We start from the raw sequence: 19,051 nt of genomic DNA on the forward strand, positions 1-19,051 counted from the left end.
AGGAAAGTCAAGTGGACAAATCAATTTGATTCCTCAAGTCCTAGTCAACTCCTAAGGAAAGACTAGCTTAGAGGGATCCAAATCAACCAGCAAATACCAATTATCAGTCAACAAAGGAGTTTGATAACTCAAGCGTCTCCAATTACTCAACCAAAGCTAAGAATGTAAAAAGCTGAATTAAAATCATAAATATGAAATACCTCAAAATGCATTAAATAAAGAAATCAAATCTAACATGGAGTTCATAAACCAAATTGGGAAAATAAATAAACTAGAATGTTAGAATAAATAAAAGTAGAACAGAAACTAAATTAAAGGAACATTGAACCTGGAATTGGGAAGAAATAAACTTAAAACTAAGAGAAATCCTCAAACCTAGAGAGAGGAGAGAGCATCTCTCTCTAGAAAACTACATCTAAAACCTAAATTGTGAATGAATGTTGTGTATTGAGTCTCTGCTTGTCCCCTGGCTTTAGTCTGCATTTCTAGGCCGAAAACTGGGTCCAAATTCAGCCCAAAATCGCCCCCAGCGTTTTTTGCGATTTTTGCATAAAGCGCATGTCACGCGTACGCGTCAGTCACGCGTACGCGTCGCTTGTCTTCTGCTCTAGTTACGCGTACGCGTCAGGTACGCGCACGCGTCGATCCCCGCTGGTTGTCTCCTTTATTTCTTGTGTTCCTTCCATTTTTGCAAGCTTCCTTTCTATCCTCTAAGCCATTCCTGCCCCCATAAAGCCTGAAAATACTTAACGCACAGATCACGGCATCGAATGGTAATGAGAGAGGATTAATAATTAACAATTTTAAGGCCAAAGAAGCATGTTTTCAATCATACTACATAATTAAGAAAGAAAATGTAAACTCATGCAAATTATATGAATAAGTGAGTAGAGAGTTGATAAAAACCACTCAAATTAGCACAAGATAAACTATAAAATAGTGGTTTATCAACCACATTTTTATTAATTTTAGAATTTTTATTCGAACAGTTTAGTTGGACCGATTAGAGATTCAGTTCACCAATTTTTAATTGAACTGGATGATCCGACCGATTTGATAACTATGTTTTTAGCACAATAATAATTTTTTTTTTGTAATATTATAATGTCGTTTGAATTATATAACATATTTTTATTTTTATTTTATAATTTGTATGATATTTTAAAAGCATCTGTGCACACGTTTAGCCAAATTTATACAAAAATATGAGTAAAATAATATTACAAAAACCTCTGACTAATTTAATGGAATTGTTAAAGTCGGAATGAAAAAAAAAACTATATTGAAGTTGATCCAACTAAAACATGTATGGAGTTACTTTTTTATAGAAGTGCTTTCAGCAATATAGTTTAGTGAGAAAAATTTTAAATCAACAATGCCAGTGGTAACCCTATTTACTAAGGTTTAGATATTGTTGTTACTCAGATTTATAGGATTTCAATTACATAGACATGTTTTTCAATGATGGTAGACTTCACATTAGTCATAATGCTTTTCAAACTAAAGTATCACTGAAAAGTAATGTTTCAACAATATAATAATAACAACAACGAAGTCTTGTCCCATTAGATGAGATCGGCTACTTAGATCAAATAATGTCATTAAGCTCTATCATATATCATGTCTATAAAGAGACCGTCTAAATATAGATCTCATTTGACTACCTCATAGATGATTTTTCTAGGTCTTTCTCTGCCTTTCACCTATTGTCCATCTTCCATCTCATCTACCATCTTGACTGAATACTCTGTCAGTCTTCTTCTCATATGTCTAAACTATTTAAGATGTGATTATACCATCTTTTTCACAATAGGTGCTACTCCAACTCTTTCTCTCTTATATTTTCGTTCTATATTCTATCCAATTGCGTATGACCACTCATCCATCTCAACATCTTCATCTCTGTCACGCTTAACTTATGTTCGTGTTCTTCTTTGGCCGTCCAATACTCTGTACCATAAAGCATAGCCGGTCTAATAGTAGTGCGATAGAATTTACCTTTAAGTTTTAAAGACACTTTTTTGTCACATATAAAACCAAACGCACTCCGCCATTTTGACCAACCTGCTTGAGTCCTATGATTTATATCATGTACAATCTTTCTATTATTCTGTATGATACACCCAAGATACTTAAAACTTTTAACTTTTCGTAGGATGTTTTCTCCAATTTTCACCTCTATATTAGGGTTTTTCATTTGCCGGCCGAACTTACGTTCTATATATTTCGTCTTGCTACGACTTATGCGTAAACTATACACTTCTAGAACTTCTCTCCATAAATCCAACTTCTTATTTAGGTCTTCCTTTGACTCTCCCATAAGAATGATATCATCGGCAAAAAACAGGAACCATGGCATAGGCTCTTAGATATGCTTTGTGAGTACTTCCAAAACTAATGTGAAAAAATATGGACTTAAGGATGATCCCTGGCGTAATCCTATACCAATAGAAAATTCCTCAGTTACACCACCTTGAGTCTTCACACTAGTTGTATCCCTATCATACATGTCTTTAATTGCACGAATATATGTGATCATTACTTTCTTCCTTTCCATAACCTTCCATAAGACCTCCCTTGGCACCCTATCGTACGCTTTTTTCAAATCAATAAATACCACATATAGATCCCTTTTATTACTATAATACCTCTCCATCATCCTTCTTAATAGGCATGTAGTTTCAGTGGTGGATCTGCCTGGCATAAAATTAAATTGGTTTTAGCCTCCGTTTTATCACTATTTTCCATAACTTCATGGTATGACTCATGAGTTTTATCCCTCTATAATTTTTGCAACTCTGTATATCCCCCTTATTATTGTAGATAGGTACCAATGTGCTCTTTCTCCACTCATCTGACATTTTCTTTGACCTTAAAATCTCATTAAACATCTTAGTTAACTAACTGATGTCTTTCTCTCCAAGGCCCTTCCAAACTTCAATCGGGATATTATTGGGCCCTACTGTCCTACCATTTTTCATCCACTTTATAGCCTCTTTTACCTCGAAGTCTCGAATTCTTTAATAGTAGTCAAAATTTTGATCTTCTTCACTCGTGCATAACCGACCAAGATTCGGAAGAGTCTTCTGTCCTTCATTAAATAACTCGTAGAAGTGGCTCTTCCACCTTCATTGATTTTCTCATCTTGAACCAAAATCTCTCCGTCTTTATCTTTTATGCACTTAACCTGATTCAAGTCTCTCGTTCTTCTTTCACGGCTCTTTGCGATTCTATATATACATTTTTCTCCTTCCTTCGTGCCTAAAGACTGGTAGAGACCCTCATATGCTCTTGTTTTTACTTCACTTACAGTCACTTTTGTCTTTTTCTTAGCCGCCTTATATTTTTCTCAATTATCTGCATTGCGGCACAAAAACCACTCTTTAAAGCACTCGCTTTTTGCCTTTATCTTTTCTTGTACACTCACATTCCACCACCAGGACTCCTCGTCTCTTGGTCCTATCCCTCTAGATTCACCAAAACTTTCTTTTGTTGTTTTTCTAATAACTTCTGCCATCTCCCTCTATCTCCTCCGCACTTCCATCCTCTTCCCACTTTGCCTCTTCTCTTATCCGTCTTAGGAAGCTTCTTTGTTCTTCACCTTTCATCCGCCACTACCTCGTCCTTGGGTTCTCCATATAATGTCTTTTCCTCAACTTTTGCTCAACGTGAAAATCCATGACGATTATCCTATGATGTATTGTTAAACTCTCTCCCGAAATAATTTTACAATTAATAGAAAATTTTCGGTCAACTCTCTTCAACAAGAAGAAGTCGATTTGAGAACTTGTCATGTCACTCCTATAGGTTGTAAGATGTTCGTCTCTCTTTTTAAAACATGTATTTGCGATGAGAAGGTCAAAGGTTGAGAAAAAGTCCAAAATAGTTTTACTATCGATATTGACCAACCCGAAACTATGACCTCTGTAAATACTTCCATACCTAGTCACATTTTTTCTAACATGGCTATTAAATATTCTCCTAAGAAAATCTTATCTCTCGAAAGTATGTCTTAGACCAAACTCTCTAGATCCTCCTAAAACATTATCTTGCATTGCTTGTCCGAACCCACTTACGGTGCATAAGCGCTAATTACATGAAAAGTATCTCCTTCCACCACAAATTTAATAGAAATGATCTTATCATCCACTCTCTTGATATCCATTACATCCTTCTTCCACTGCTTATCTACCAAAGTTTGAACTCGAAGGTATTCAATTCCCTAGCCTTTGGACCGACCCATTTTATTTTTTGTAGGCAATGATGTTTCAACAATCAAATTGAATATTTAACGAGTTACATTTCCAATTCAAGTCAAATGATTTTGTTGGTCAAATGATCAAATTAAATGAGTAATTGAACTTTGCGTCCAACTTTATAACTTTTGCTGTATAATCTGAATTAAGTTCTTAATTTTTCATGCTCATTACTCACATTGATTTCCATTAACAAAATCAGCTTGTTGAACAATTATTATGATTCAACAACACTTAGTTATGTGTATCTTTCAAAGTGACTTTTAAGCTTAATTACAATAAATTATTTCATCGAATTGTCTTCAAAGTTTAATTAATCTCAGGTAACATAGTCTTTGGTTCACATTGTAGACTCAAATTAATTTATCAGAATCAAGATGCAAGAGGTTCTTCACCTTTACATTTATTCTTACTATACAAACTCAACATGGACCAACCAGCATTTAAAAGTTTGTTGAATCAGATAAGATGCAATTATAGATTCCTCTCTGTTCTTGAACTCATCAATGCCCTCCGGTCGATGCAATTGCGCCGTGGATAACGCGCTGAAAAATTCCGGGACCATGGCCACCATAATTGACATTAATTATTCAAACTTAGAGGGTTTTAAGTACACAGTAAGTTATAATTTGTGGACAAGATTCCAGGATTTTGTTACAACAAAATCATGTACAATAATAGTATTGAGAGACTGTATTAGCTAATAGGAGGTAAATAACCATAATCTAAACAACACATGATTGTTTGATTGATTATATCTTCAAGGCCATGCTTGTAGCTAAATCCAAGATCATTTAACTTGTTTGAGGAAATCTCACAAGGAACTTTGTCATAATTATTCTCAGCAACCCTGCATATATAAGAACAACATAAGCACCTAATAAAAGCAAAGAAAGATTACTATAGAAAATGAGGGTAACATTTACCTTTTGATGTTTGGGTGAGAATAGTGTTGGTGAAGAAGATTAGCCAACTTTGACAATGGACAACTTAGGCTGCTGCATATGTATCTACCTTGTGCTCTGTCATTCTCCATTAGAAATATGTGTGCATTGCATATGTCTTCAATGTGAACCAAACCTATTGACCCCATTCTTGAATTCACAGCATTTAATATCTTGTAAAATTGAGGTTCACCTATATATATATGGTCAAACATTGTCACATGATAAATAACCTAAGTAAATTCCTACCCTATTGTACAAATTTCATTTTATATGTTTCATGTTATGATGCACACAACTTAGCACATGTATTCAATGCTTTCTGAGAGAAGTAGTTAGTGTTAAAGAGAAATATCATAACCATGGCTTTCTTTCACTTATAGACAGACAAAAGGGTCAATAGAATACTGAGTAACATGGAAATAGGTGGTTGAATTTTCTGGTGAATTAGTTGCTTGATATGCATGTAAAATAGATGGGAAACTAAACCTGTAATTGGTGAGAGAAGAACTTTAAGACTGGAAGGTACATTGGCCGTGAAAAATGGGCCTGCAACAGTGGTTGTTATAACTGACACAAGATCAATTTCGTTCTCTTTTGCAAATTTAAATGCTGCTTCTTCACTTTGAAGCTTTGAAAGTGCATAAACCTGACACTTGCACCAAAACACACAACCACTTAGTCAATTTCGTTACAATGTAACAAAAGTCAACCCAACCATTACTACCTCTTATTTAAAACAATTGAACAACAAAATTATGTATAAATATAAAAATCAACCAATATGTATTTGTATATATTTATATATGTTGATTTACAAATAGAATAACAAAACATTTCACAAACGAATAATCCAGTCTGTCATAATAGAATAATCAAACGTTACTAAAAGAGACATTACATGTTGATAATTAAACTAAGCTAAAGAATTCAAGTCGAAAATTACTGGAAGCTTCATAAATAAGAAATTTTCTATTAGTTAAACAAGTGCTTACCCATCCACTTGCTTGTGTGTTCCATACATGATGGGGTTGTACTTGGCAAGATTCATCAACTGTTTGTTTCCATTTTCCATCATTGTCCTTGGCAGTTATGGTACTTATGGAAGATGTGAACACAACCCTTTTCACTGAATTCTTGTACTTCAAGCATGAATTCAGAAGGTTTAAGGTTCCTTTGATTGCAGGGTCTATTATGTTTTCTTGAACATAAGATTCTGCAGTGCAAGTTCTCGTTATTATTATTTCTGTCTTATCAACTTTCAAGGTTAAAGCATTGCTTATGATATTAATTACCAATGTTTTGTTTGTCGTCGACGTTGAATTCCATAGAAGCTGCAACATGGAAAACACCATCGCAGCCTTTTAGAGCCTCATCGAAGCTTCCTTCTTCATTCAAATCTGCTTTGAACAATCTCAATCGGTCACCTCCACCCCACACTGACATTAGGTGTAGTGATTTTTCTGTTGCATTAGAAGCCGGAAAAAATATTCATTAATTAATTTAATCTTATATGGGATAAAAAATTCAACAAAGATTAAAGTATTAACATATTTTTTTCGTATAGAAAAGTGTAATGACTAATGATTATATAATCAATAATGCTAGGAATCAAGAGCACTAGCCAACAATAAATCAACAAATATTTTTGAATTATATTCTATACTAATTAATAATATTAATTGTCATTAATTAGTGGTTATTTAAATTTTTTTTAAAGATACAAAATTAATAATTATTAATTGCCTCTTCTTACTCTAATTCACCTTTTACCATTTATTACGCAAACACTAATTCTTATTTCCAAAAAAAATCTTGAAATTCCAAAAACCAAAAAGCACCAAAACATAAGATAAAGAATCATCCAAATTCTAAGAAAAAAAACATACAAAACATAAAAAAAAAGAATCATCCAATAAGAAAAAACATACAAAACATAGGAAAAAGAATCATCGAAAACTAATAAAAAGAATCATCCGAAATGTAAAAAAAAGAAACATAAAAAACTAGTTAAAAAAATCATTCAGAACCAAATAAGAGGAGAAGAAAAAGAGCCGCAGGGTGGCCGGCAACGACGTCTTGGACGGCGTTGCATAGACAGTGGGGGACTCGCGGTGGCGTGTTGCGACGAGTGAAGGAGTCGCCATGGATCAAAGTAGTTGATCGCACGTCGCGAATGGGGACCTGGTGGTAGCTACGTCACGACAGATGGAGAGTCGTGGGTGCGAGTGGCGAGCGATGGGGAGTCGCGAGCGGCAAGGGTGCGTCGAGCAAGCGATGGGACGCGAGGAGGATGAAGTAGAAGCGCAATGGTGGCTGTCTTTTCTGCGCAAACGGCAGATGAGGTGGCGGAGAAGGATATAAGGACGACCGGCAATAGCACGCAAGGATGGTGCTGCAGCGACGCTAGCCGTGCGAGGACAAAACCGCGGCAGCGTAGGACATTGGGAAGAGGAATTAGGATTTGTAGTTTTGTGTGGTGAATGGTGAATAGAAGTGAAAATAAATTAGGGTAAATTTTGATTAAAAAATTTCATTAATATCAATTAATCAAATTTTAAATTTAAAAAAATAATTTAAAATTAATCATTATTAATTAAATTGTTTAATTCTTGACTGGTGAACACTTAATTCCCTGTACTTTTCCTTATACTTATATAATTTGCAATAGGATAATTGTCACAATTATCATAGGCCTAAACCATATATTTTATAGCTGTTGACAAAATATTAAATAAATAGTCAAAAAATTGTAAAAGTGGATTTATAGGTTCAAAGAATGAAATATGTCTAATACTAATTTTTTTTTCTGAGGACCTATAATTATTCATCACAAAATTTTAGTAAGACTTTATTTATTACTTTATTGTCTTTAAGAACCTATATATGAATTCATCGCTAAATTTTTGAATTCTTTAAAACTTTATTTATGGCTTAAATAAGTTCTTAATTTTTATAAAAGACTAAATTTATTTTTGGATTAATGTTAAATGAGTCTTTAAAAAATAGATTATTTTTTAAATTTGTCCCTAAAAAATTTTATCAGTTAAATTAATCCTTCAAAGATTATAAATTAATTGTTTTTGTCTTTCATCACTCTATTAACATTATCTGTCCGTGATTGATGACATGGAATGTTAATTAATAATTTACATGATATTTAACATGTCTAATTAAATGTTGACTAAATATGTATACAAAAATTTATTAATTTAGTCTATTTTATCAATTATATAATTAAATTCTAATCCCAAATATAATAATGTAACAACAATAAATAATAGATAAATTTTCATAAATATATTTGACCATATCCAATTAGACATGCTAAATATCATGTATGTAGTAACTTAATATTTCATATCATTCATCAATTATTAACAAAAATGTGATGAAAAGATAAAAATAATTAATTTATAATTTTTAAAAGATTAATTTAATTATTAATTTTTTTTTATTTTAATCTCTATAATTTATTTTTTGGTCCAATAAAGTTTGAAATGTCTCTATTTTAGTCATTGTCAATTTGTCATTAGCTTTCTACGTTAAATTTTGATATGACCAGTTAAATATTAACGTGATAAAATGTTCTGATCTTATCTTCATCATCATTACTTAGGGACAAACTAACAAATAGAACCAAAATATAGACTTTTTAAATTTTATTTAGAATAAAACCAAAAAATAATTTTAATGGGATAAAAAAAAATTTAGAATGAAATATTATTTTAATTCTTAATGTTTAAGTTAGATTGTAATTTCATCGTTAACGTTTAGAAAAAATCATATTTTTGTCAATATTAATTTTTCTTTCAAACAAAATAATTTTTTTATTATTACTTTTTTCTTTCTCTTATTCTTCTCTCGCTTTGTTCTCAATTGCTACAATCGTCACTACAATTGTTACAATTACGATTACTGTTGTTTATCTACAAGAAAATGATAATGGAAAAAAATTGTACTTTTGAAAGAGAAAATTTAATATAAGATGAAATAAGATGCCTAGAATTAAAATAAGACATACACTTTTAATATTATAGACAAAATTAAAATTTAATTCAAATATTAGAGATTAAAATAATATTTTATCCAAAATTTTATTTAAGTCTATTTTTATTATTAATCTACAAAAAAATATCAAGAAATTTCCTACTGAAATCAAGTTATTATATATAACACATCAAATCAAATAATCTCTCAAGGACTTCAAGGAAGAACCAGCTTGCCACAAATTAATATATATTAAACATCATCACAAAACTAATTTTTCACTTTCCTAATTACTCTAAGGTCTTCATTCAAGTTACTTTTTTTCCAAGTAAAAAAATTAAAGTTAAGAAATGACTAACCAGGATCTCTGAGAGTGGCATGAACTTTGTAGCCTCTTTGAAGAAGAATCTCTACAAGGTATGAACCAATGTACCCAGTGGCTCCAGTAACACAGTATGTTGTTGAAGAAGGATCAACTTTCATCACCATCTTATTAAGTGCTTCCTCCATTATTACCACTCACTCCAACTATGGATACCAATATTGAAAGTTGATACCCCTTTAACCCTCTCTATGAAAGGACCTATCAGTATTGGCCAAACTTTTTTCATTTTTATATGCAATGCCATGGATTCTTATTCTTTTTGGTAAACTGCAATAATAATATTATATCAGAGTAAACTATTAAAATGGTATCCGAAATTTCACAATATTGATAAAAATAATTTCCAAAAATGTTAACGTTAAATAAGTCCTCAAATATTTAAAAATGTGACAAGAAGAATTAGATATTAAATATATATTCTAAAAATAACTTTAAAAATTATATTTTGATGCCAACATTATTAAAAAAATAAGAAATTTTGATTCTCAAATATGTCAGGTGATTTTTTTATTTTTTTATTGAGAATGGATATGTTATTTTGAAAAATAAAAAAATTTAAAGATCAAATTTTGTTTTGAATTTTTTTGACACTTTTAAAATATTTATTCAAATATTGGCACAAAAATTCAGATTAAATATATAAAATCGGTTGTTAAATACGAATTTTTTTTTGTTATTTATAAAAAATATAATAAAATTTAATTTTGATGCACTTATATCCAATCACGTAAAATTGTACAATTGTATAAAATATTTTACACTATTAATATATTAAAATTAAACTCATAATAATATTTATTAGTTATTTTTGTGTGATAACATATTTTAAAAACCCTTTTGCCAGCCCTAAATATTTTGAGTACTAAATTAGTAGCCAAGTCTATTATATTAATTAATGCTACATCGATGCAGGCACGTAGCCAAGTGCTATATATTTTTTTACTAATACATTGCCCCACATTCAAATTAAATTAAATTAAATGTTACCATGCCTATAAATTCATTGATTTCAACAATGAATTTGAGGTTTGTTGTATGCTTGGGCTTTTGTGGTAAATTTTGCAGTGACATGAACTCAAAATGTGCACAAAATGAATGTTAATCTTGTTGCCATGCAAGGTGTTTGCCTCAAACTAAGCCACACCAGGTTCAAATCCTAGCAATGGTGGCTAGATTTGTGTGTGTGTGTGTTTCCAACTTTCTATTGAAAAAAAAAAAAAAAAAAAAAAAAACATTTCTTGTTGCCATGCATAGATGCCAAGTGTTTGTGAAATGGCCGCAACACATGTCCATATCCATATAACATATTCACGGGATTGCATATGGTTTGCTGAATTCAGCTTCACAAAATGTTAATTCTGGTTATGATTTTATTAGAAAGAAAATTGTTTCAAATGATATTGACATTGTTATTCCTATTTTGATGACATTTTTATATGATTGTTGAATATATTTATGTAAAAATAAATGAAACAAAGTGATAAAACAAAATAGAATCTACATTAATAATAGTAATAATTAGTAGATGGTACTGTATAAGTCAACATACATGCCAACTTCCAATTTGGATTTGGAAACGCATGAAAATGAATAATATAATATATAATACTAGGGTCTAAAGATTTGTTGAGCATGCTCAAAGATTTTTCAGTGTTGAATTGAACCATTCATTGTCACAAAGTGAAAGAGTATCACATGGGAATAATCAGAATATTATACTCAATTAGTCTTCTATACTTATCCTTTTCATGCCACAAATAGAATTTGAGAGAAAATCCAAAATCCATTTCACAATACCTAATGATATTAATAGATGTAAATCCAAAAGAAAATGTTCTCTTCTTGAACGTGGTGCGCATAATGGATCTGGGTGGGAGACATGAAAGATTTCTTCTCTTAACCAAAGTCAAACCAACAATTATAGAGCAAAATTAATTACTCAGGTTTTATGTAAAAATATACATCAAATGATGAAAAGGAAAAAGAGATAAAGAAAAAAGGTACACCTATTGTTACATCCATGGTGAGGGCTTGAAGAATTCAACCAACAAAACTAGGTGGTTGCAACTTCTTCAGTTTTCTTGTCTTCCTCTTTCAGTTTCTTCCAGTTCTCTGCACTATCAATTATCTCTCCAGTTTTTATAAGGTACCTGACTCTTTTACCATTGTCAAGGACTTTATGACCAACGCGGCTCGCAACATTCTGGTCTTTGGAGTACAGCATCACATTTGAGCTGTGGATAGGCCCTTCAATCTGCAATTGGAGGAAAGAAAACGATCTCGCATGTATTAGGAGATGAAGAGATACGCCAAAAATCGCATGCACATTTTGCTAGTTAATATGCAAAATCACAATTAAAGCATTAAGCAAAGTACTAGATCGATGCGTCTATCCTTTGGTTGTGTTTGCAAGTTGGAGTTTTCGAAGGGAAATGGAAGAGAAGGATCTGAAGTAAAAAAGGACTTCATTTCCTTTCACTTTTCCCTCCAAAATCAAAATTCACAAACATCCTATTAGGGAACACCATAATGAAGTTTATCAAAAATAAAATTGCATATACATAATAACCAATAATGAGATGTTCATAGAGGTTAGAGGATATATCCATCCTTTTCCAAATGAAAACACAAGTGAAGAACATTCAGAAGGATCAGAGAATTTATAATCTTGTGTTTTTCTGGTAGAGGAAATGAAAATAACCTTAATAATTTGCCCTGGTTCCCCTTCCTCTCTACTCTTCATGTGCTTCGTTTTCAAATTTATGTCTTTCACTATGACAGTGCTGTTATGCTTGAAGAGCCTGACAATCTCCCCTACTTTTCCCTTTTCATGTCCAGATATGATCTTCACTGTATCTCCGACTTTAACATGCATCTTGTGCAAGATGGGAAGACTGTTTGGTTTACATTTCTTTCGCTCCCATCGCTTAAGCTGCCAAAGGAGAAGCAGTAAAAAAAAAAAAACCTAAATTATGCAAGTGAGAAGAGAATTACTAAGGCTACCTAAACAATCCATGCCGAATCATGACCTTGCCTTTTTTTTTTTTCACGTTTTTCATAATTTGTTAGAGAAGCTTTAAGGTTTGTTCTGTTTCATTTTCTTTAGAGCATCAAAAGTTCTATGATTATGGTAATTCGAACACTGGGAACGTTTAAACATGTGTTCAGTGCTAGTGTTAAGTTCAAAAAAAATATACGGCATTAATGAATGAGGAAGTTCCACATCACTAAAGTAGAAACGGTATTCGCTATGTCAAAAGAATAGCTCATGAATCTAGTAACATTCTTTTGCATGAACCTCAAGGTTTTATGAAAATGAAATATATGTTTTTCTTCTTGCATTGGTTGCACCAAGCTATATTTTGGTATGACTTACTAGGAAATGTTTTTAATCAAATTGGATCACATTCTAAAGAATCTAATAAATGATGAACTGAAGTACATCGTCTGCTTAACTACACTATCCTTAACCTTTAGGTCCATTTTGATTTGAATTTATGAATTTCACAAAAGAATAATCAAATCAGGCACGCATGGAATATATGGATGAGGCAAGAATCAAATGCTCACCTTCATTACAATAAGACATGGATTCTCTGCCGACTTACTCTGCATGTCGCAACATAAAACAATATCAAATTAGACAACTAAACCTTTCAGTACAACATCTATGGTAAACGTAGTTACAATCTTGATGGCATAAAGATGTTTTAAGACTAGCATGGATGCCACAATGAAATTGGAAACAATCTGGAAACTTTCAGGAAGATCAAAAGGTTTTTCCAAATGTTAAAATTGTTATAAAAAAAAATAACATTGCATCTCTTGAAGACATGAAGATAATAGAAGGATAAGGGAAATAAACTATAGTTACGGCATGAATAAATGATGATATTATATCAACAATAACTAGATTTTCCATAACCAGCATCACCACAAATCATTTTGCAACATATATGAGCATCCATCAACATATGTTGTAGCCTTCCCAACTTCACACAATTTAAACCAAAAACATATATTTTAATAATCAAAATTCAGATTTTTCAAAATGGCTTAGTTCTCATTCTTTTTCAAAACAACAAATTCAAGCCAAATTACAAAACAATTCATCTTAACCCCTAAAACCAGTGAATTTGGATCCTCTAAAGGGAAAAAATTGGTAAAGTGATAAAATGAGTGTCTAATCACAATTGAATTTGTAACTTCCTATCATATGTGAGTCCCACTATCTTAATTCAAGGGTGATTAAATACTTACTTTCTCACTTTACAAACTCCTCACTTTAGATACTTACTTTCTCACTTTACCAAGCTCCTTGATCCAAAACCAATATATGCATGAAATTCAAGTCATGAATGAACCTTATATATTAAGCCAAGAGAGTCAGCCATATCAAGTTGCAGAGAAACCCGAGTATGAATTCAAAAGCAAAAATTGCACTACCTTACATGAATTTGGAATGCAATAGGAAATAAGGAAATATGGAAATGAACGAATTCACAATGCGTAAAAAGGAAGCAGGTGGAGTGTTCAAAATTGAAGCTTTGGATTTAAAATAAAAGGAAATGGGGAAAGAGAAGACGAATTGGGGTACCAGAAGGGGAGAAGGAGGAGAGAGACGCTGTCCGAGGAAGGAGTTGGAAGACAGTGAGAGTGACGTCATGGAGCTCTGAAGAGCAGCCATAGCTGCTGATGCTGCCATTGTTACTGTTACCCTCTTCTTCTTCTTCTTCTGATAACGTTAATGGATAATGCAGTCTCAGAGTGAAATAGCAGAGAAGAAAAGAAGAGGGAATGCATGAAACGACATCGTATCAGTTGCTCTGAATTCTAAAATTGGGCCGTGTTGAAGCCCAATTTCTCTCTTTGCTTAACCGGAAAAGAAAAAGTCTTTCTTAGGAAAAAAAAGGAAGAAAGATTAACCACCAATTTTTTTAGCTAGTTATTTTTTTTCCTCTCTTTTGGATTTATTTCTCCTTCTTTTTCTACAATAACAATCCAAAACCCTTACGTTTTACTGATTCTTTATTTTTTAAGATTATTGGTAAAATAAAAAATAGTTTAGTCTTTAAAAAAACCGTAATAAAAATGTTATTTTAATATAATAATAATAATAAAACAACATAAATAGTAAAATACAAAATACAGTTTGGTAAATAGTTTTTTCACTTTTTGAGATGTTTTAAAAATATAAACATTTTACTTTGTATTTAATAAATAAAAAATTCATATATTTTTGTTCTTAATTTTAAAGGTTTGCGTTGCGTTTAAAAACACTTATAAAAGTACTTTTAGGGCCCGTATGGAAAGGTTTAAAAGTAACTTTTTTGAACTTTTGACTTATAAAAAGTAGTAGTATGTCTAGTGCAATTTTCAAAATCAAATTGCAACTTTCTAAGAAGCTATTTAGAGCTTATAGAGAAGTTTAAAAAAAATAACTTCTCATAATACTACTATTTTTTATCACATTTCTATAAAATAAGTAATTTTAAAACTAAAAATCTAAACACAAAATAACTTATTTTTAAGCTATTTTTAATATAATCATTTATTGTTTAATCTATTTTTTAAAAAGAACTTAATTAAGCTGTTTATCCAAACTGAGCCTTAAACATTAACTTATACTTTTTAAAATTTAAAAATCCAATATAAATTTATATATTAATAAATATTCAATTATTCTTAATTTTTATTATATGTATGTTAATTGAAATCATTTTAAATATTAAAAATAATTTGTACTCATTGAATGTTATATTTTGATTTATCGAACATAGCATCAACATTTCGAAATCTTTGTTCGACGCTTAGGAACACAAATCTGCTTTGAAATTGATCAGACTTTTATGGCAATAAAAACTGATAAAGAGATATCAAACTACTTTGTTTCACCTTAACTGATACAAATCTTAATTGAGGTTATTCAATCTGAATAATGAAACTGGTACACTAGCATCGCTTAACAAGTACAACCGTAAGAATTAAGATATATTAATTTAATCATCATATAGAACATAAAATCTCAAGCAGAAGTCGACATTACCTTCCTTTGTCAGGGATAATAGGATCATTTGTGAATCAATTGACCTGAGTTATACCAAAAATTAAATATAGATTGTTAGTTAAGTGGGGATGGAACTTAACTTGTTTCCTCATGACTTCAATTGCATTATAAATATACAAATTTTGGATTGTCATTTCAGCAAGACAACAGAAACTAGGTGAGACAAGGAACCAAAAAATGAAAGAAAAATGATGCACAAAATTACAAAAGATGATGCCCTGCATCAATAATTAAATCACTCAGGACTAAAATGTATAGTTAAGACCATGATCATATATCCAAAGCCAAACACCAAAACTGAAAATATAACACAAAAATAAAAGCAACCAAAAAAAAAAAAAAAATTCTACACATCATACATGTCAGCTGCACTATCTATAGACTCTTCTCTCCTGTGTTGAGAAACAGCAGTAACCTTGGTCTCTTGATTATCAACATCAATGGAAACTTCATCTGCTGTTGCTGCTGAGAGGGACTTTTTGTGGTGCCGAGACTTGGCAATCCTCATCAGCACCTGCATGATGTCCCTCATGGACGGCCGCTTCCTCGGAGCATGGTTGATGCACTTGTAGGCAAGGGCCGCAACTTCATTGAGCTCTTGAAAGTCACACTTACCCTCTAGCCTAGAATCAACAATCTCCTCCCAACTAACTTTTCCATCCGTGTTCATTGCTGCCTAATCATCAATAAAATAGTATTCATTAGGATAATAAAGGAATGAATTATGCAAGAACTTTAACCGCAACAGTTTAGCTTTGGGACCACTATTAGAATGTAGAAATGTCATCAATTTGTCTAAAGCCAATTTGTTTTGCTATTGTGGATTTTATTCATATATATAGGGAATGCATAATTTCATTTCAACATAAGCAAACTAACATTGAGATGAGAGGACAAGTGAGATAATACAACAAAAGAGAAAAGACAGAGCAACCAATTATATTATAATTATAGTAAATTCAATATCATCAACATGACCCTGCTTAGCTGCGAGGAGTAGAGAGGTGTACATTACTAGTGTTGTTGATGGTGGATTTTCTTTCTTTGGGTTATAGTACTTTTTGGAGTTGCTTGCCTGTTTATGTTGTTTGTTGCTGTTTGTTCTACCTTAGTGTGCTGAGGTTTTGTTTTCAAAAAAAAAAAAAAAAAATTCAATATAAGATTAGATTATGTTATTAGCAAATATAAACTTCATAAATAAAAAGAAAATACTAATAACGGACCAAATATCCCCAGACTGTAGCTACTTTCTTAAATACCTCCGTCAGTTATGCGTACTTTCATTTTTTCCCTGGGTTGATATATTATACAGCTGTTTCAGAGCCCAAGGAGGTTATTGAGGAAAGATGGTAACTCAATGCAAGAGATTGTCTCAAGATGGTGCCACAAAGGAAAACGTGATGGATTGGGTGAAGCATGACAACCGAAGAATGAGGTGACCAGTCAGACCTAACATGAACTTCTGAACATTCGCTGCATGAATCGAAAAGCGCATTACAACAAACAAAAACAAAAAGAAAGCAATGAGGACATTCCATCAACATAATCTACCTACAGCCATGTACAGGAATGACGTGCAATAGTTGTGCAAGGCCTTTGATCAAAAGCTTCCAAGCATCAAACAGTTCGTAGAAACAGGAACTACATCTGGTGCCAGCACTATCAACATTGCAAAATTAACAAAAGATAGGAAGATAAAAAGGCACACATACACACAAACATTGCAACACCACCATTATCTCAGACTTTAGAACATACAATAAAATCCAAATTCCAAATGGAAATTATATTAAAAAAATGTAGTTTTGCTAACTGATGTGGTCATTGTTCATCTAATTATCACATATTTGGAAGTCGCTAACCATATTCAGAATCATACAAGATTAGAAGGATTTTAGTTTGAGAAGCTGTGGATTCGTCCAAACCTGATTAGCACGGGAACCATGAACTGGTGAGTGGCAAGTTATACCGGCCCTGCTTGCAGTGGTTGCAACGGCAGCAACCAATTCCTGGCTCAATCGCCACCCAGTCACCTAGTACTAAGGTCTTGACCTCAGTGCTAACTTTTTCAGTGATCCCTACACTTTCATGACCAATCACCATTGGCTCTTCAACTACAAAGTGTGCACATCTCAGTGTTTGCAAGCACATAAAACAATCAAAACTGAAACTTTCTCTATTGAAACAAGCCAAGTAGCCATGTTCTGCTCTTCTCCATGATCATCATCTACTGACATTCTTCCTTTTCCCATTTTTTCTGATTCACTTCAAACTCTCTCTCTCCCTTCCTTCCCTTCAAATCTTGAAGATATATCAAAAGTGAGAGACCTCTTCTGCCATAGGGAATCAATTAAACTAAGTCCATTTTTTCACTATCAACCATGAATAATTATATAATAATAAGAAATATTAGTAAAGAAAAAAGAAAATTTGCAACAATAATAGCAACAACAAGAAGTTCAGTTCTGCAACAACAATTGTATGCTTGTTTTCTGATCGGAAGTTTAATTTTAAAATCAATAAAAATTAGAACAGTTAATTACATACATAAAACAAAGGAAACATAGCATAAACTTAGATCGACGGGGAGAGAAGGAGAAAACCTACCTACGACCGAGCTATGAGTGAAAGTGTGAAACATCTTCATCACCTAAGCATATAAAAAATTCAATTTACATGAATGTTAGTTTGTATAGATGCATAGGTCTCCTCTTCTGAAAAGCCATATTGCTTCATGCAACTTTCTACTGCAGATGCGGCATGTCTCAAACTACAAATAATTGAACAAGTAAATATTTTATGATTAATAAAAGTATTTTTGAATGTTTAATAATTTTGTATAATTAAAAAATAGTTAATTGATTTAGTATGTCTCACGACAAAGAATAATAATATCCAATAGTCAATGCTTGATTCTGTTCTTCATTTGGCACACATAATTGATTTTACATCATGGAGAATTACTGAAAGATTACGTGGTTGCACTACTCTTGGATCCCATTAATATTTAGCAATTAATTTATACAAAAAGATGAGGGAGTAGTTGGTGCGGTACTACTTGTATTATATTCCAAGTTTTTGTGTGTAGAACAGTAAAAGTTGATTTCAACGTGTTGTTAATCCTGTATTAATTATGCATCATTACTTCTTCGTTTTGTGCATGGTAATAGCTTTCGTTTAATTATACATACATTATACATAACGTGCATTCTATAATGATTATAATGATCATGATGATAATCGTTATAAAACTTTAATAATATTTAAAAAATATAGCCAAAATTAAGGTTATATATTTTTTCTATTTGATAACTCTTATAAATCTGAAAAAAATTACAAAAAATTGATCAAATTATAAAGTGAAACTACCATAATCATAATTAATTTAAAGACTAGTGTCTAAAATCCA

General features: G+C 31.8%; 3 protein-coding genes across 5 annotated transcripts; all 3 read right to left on the reverse strand.

Moving 5' to 3' along the window:
* Positions 1-4,590: 4,590 nt before the first annotated feature.
* Positions 4,591-9,799, reverse strand: LOC112773141 (putative anthocyanidin reductase). 2 transcript variants are annotated; one of them, XM_025818198.3, is made up of 6 exons: positions 9,550-9,799; positions 6,496-6,663; positions 6,196-6,416; positions 5,690-5,849; positions 5,183-5,393; positions 4,591-5,106 (listed from the first exon to the last, which is right to left on the reverse strand). In XM_025818198.3, exons 1-6 carry the CDS (start codon positions 9,698-9,700, stop codon positions 4,953-4,955), a joined length of 1,065 nt encoding a protein of 354 aa, XP_025673983.1. In that variant the 5' UTR covers positions 9,701-9,799; the 3' UTR covers positions 4,591-4,952. The 2 variants fall into 2 exon arrangements, with proteins under 2 accessions (XP_025673983.1, XP_072081842.1); XM_072225741.1 differs by having other exon boundaries at positions 5,690-5,855; positions 9,550-9,781.
* A 1,649-nt stretch (positions 9,800-11,448) lies between these two features.
* Positions 11,449-14,518, reverse strand: LOC112772304 (large ribosomal subunit protein uL24c). Its single transcript, XM_025817215.3, has 4 exons — positions 14,173-14,518; positions 13,146-13,184; positions 12,277-12,507; positions 11,449-11,829 (listed from the first exon to the last, which is right to left on the reverse strand). Exons 1-4 carry the CDS (start codon positions 14,278-14,280, stop codon positions 11,629-11,631), a joined length of 579 nt encoding a protein of 192 aa, XP_025673000.1. The 5' UTR covers positions 14,281-14,518; the 3' UTR covers positions 11,449-11,628.
* A 1,207-nt stretch (positions 14,519-15,725) lies between these two features.
* Positions 15,726-18,513, reverse strand: LOC112769016 (calcium/calmodulin-regulated receptor-like kinase 1). Of its 2 annotated transcripts, none has more exons than XM_072225750.1 (6): positions 18,250-18,513; positions 17,568-17,975; positions 17,198-17,301; positions 16,902-17,115; positions 16,653-16,758; positions 15,726-16,318 (listed from the first exon to the last, which is right to left on the reverse strand). In XM_072225750.1, the coding sequence occupies exon 6, from the start codon at positions 16,310-16,312 to the stop codon at positions 15,989-15,991; it is 324 nt and encodes a 107-aa protein (XP_072081851.1). In that variant the 5' UTR covers positions 16,313-16,318; positions 16,653-16,758; positions 16,902-17,115; positions 17,198-17,301; positions 17,568-17,975; positions 18,250-18,513; the 3' UTR covers positions 15,726-15,988. The 2 variants fall into 2 exon arrangements, with proteins under 2 accessions (XP_072081851.1, XP_072081852.1); XM_072225751.1 differs by having other exon boundaries at positions 17,194-17,301.
* Positions 18,514-19,051: the final 538 nt, after the last annotated feature.

Source organism: Arachis hypogaea, chromosome 18 (genome assembly GCF_003086295.3).
Source record: "Arachis hypogaea cultivar Tifrunner chromosome 18, arahy.Tifrunner.gnm2.J5K5, whole genome shotgun sequence".
Taxonomy (NCBI): domain Eukaryota; kingdom Viridiplantae; phylum Streptophyta; class Magnoliopsida; order Fabales; family Fabaceae; genus Arachis; species Arachis hypogaea.

What these genes read in the sequence shown, in the direction of transcription:
- LOC112773141 (XM_072225741.1), bottom strand. Translation starts at nt 9,700, where the DNA reads ATGGAGGAAGCACTTAATAAGATGGTGATGAAAGTTGATCCTTCTTCA. An exon ending in TGCCACTCTCAGAGATCCTG is followed by an intron (nt 6,664 to 9,549) that starts GTTAGTCATTTC and finishes CTAATGCAACAG; the next exon opens with AAAAATCACTACACCTAATG. An exon ending in TCTTCTCTCACCAATTACAG is followed by an intron (nt 5,394 to 5,689) that starts GTTTAGTTTCCC and finishes ATATATATATAG; the next exon opens with GTGAACCTCAATTTTACAAG.
- LOC112772304 (XM_025817215.3), bottom strand. Translation starts at nt 14,280, where the DNA reads ATGGCAGCATCAGCAGCTATGGCTGCTCTTCAGAGCTCCATGACGTCA. An exon ending in CTCCTCCTTCTCCCCTTCTG is followed by an intron (nt 13,185 to 14,172) that starts GTACCCCAATTC and finishes TGCGACATGCAG; the next exon opens with AGTAAGTCGGCAGAGAATCC. An exon ending in CATGTCTTATTGTAATGAAG is followed by an intron (nt 12,508 to 13,145) that starts GTGAGCATTTGA and finishes CTCCTTTGGCAG; the next exon opens with CTTAAGCGATGGGAGCGAAA.
- LOC112769016 (XM_072225750.1), bottom strand. Translation starts at nt 16,312, where the DNA reads ATGAACACGGATGGAAAAGTTAGTTGGGAGGAGATTGTTGATTCTAGG.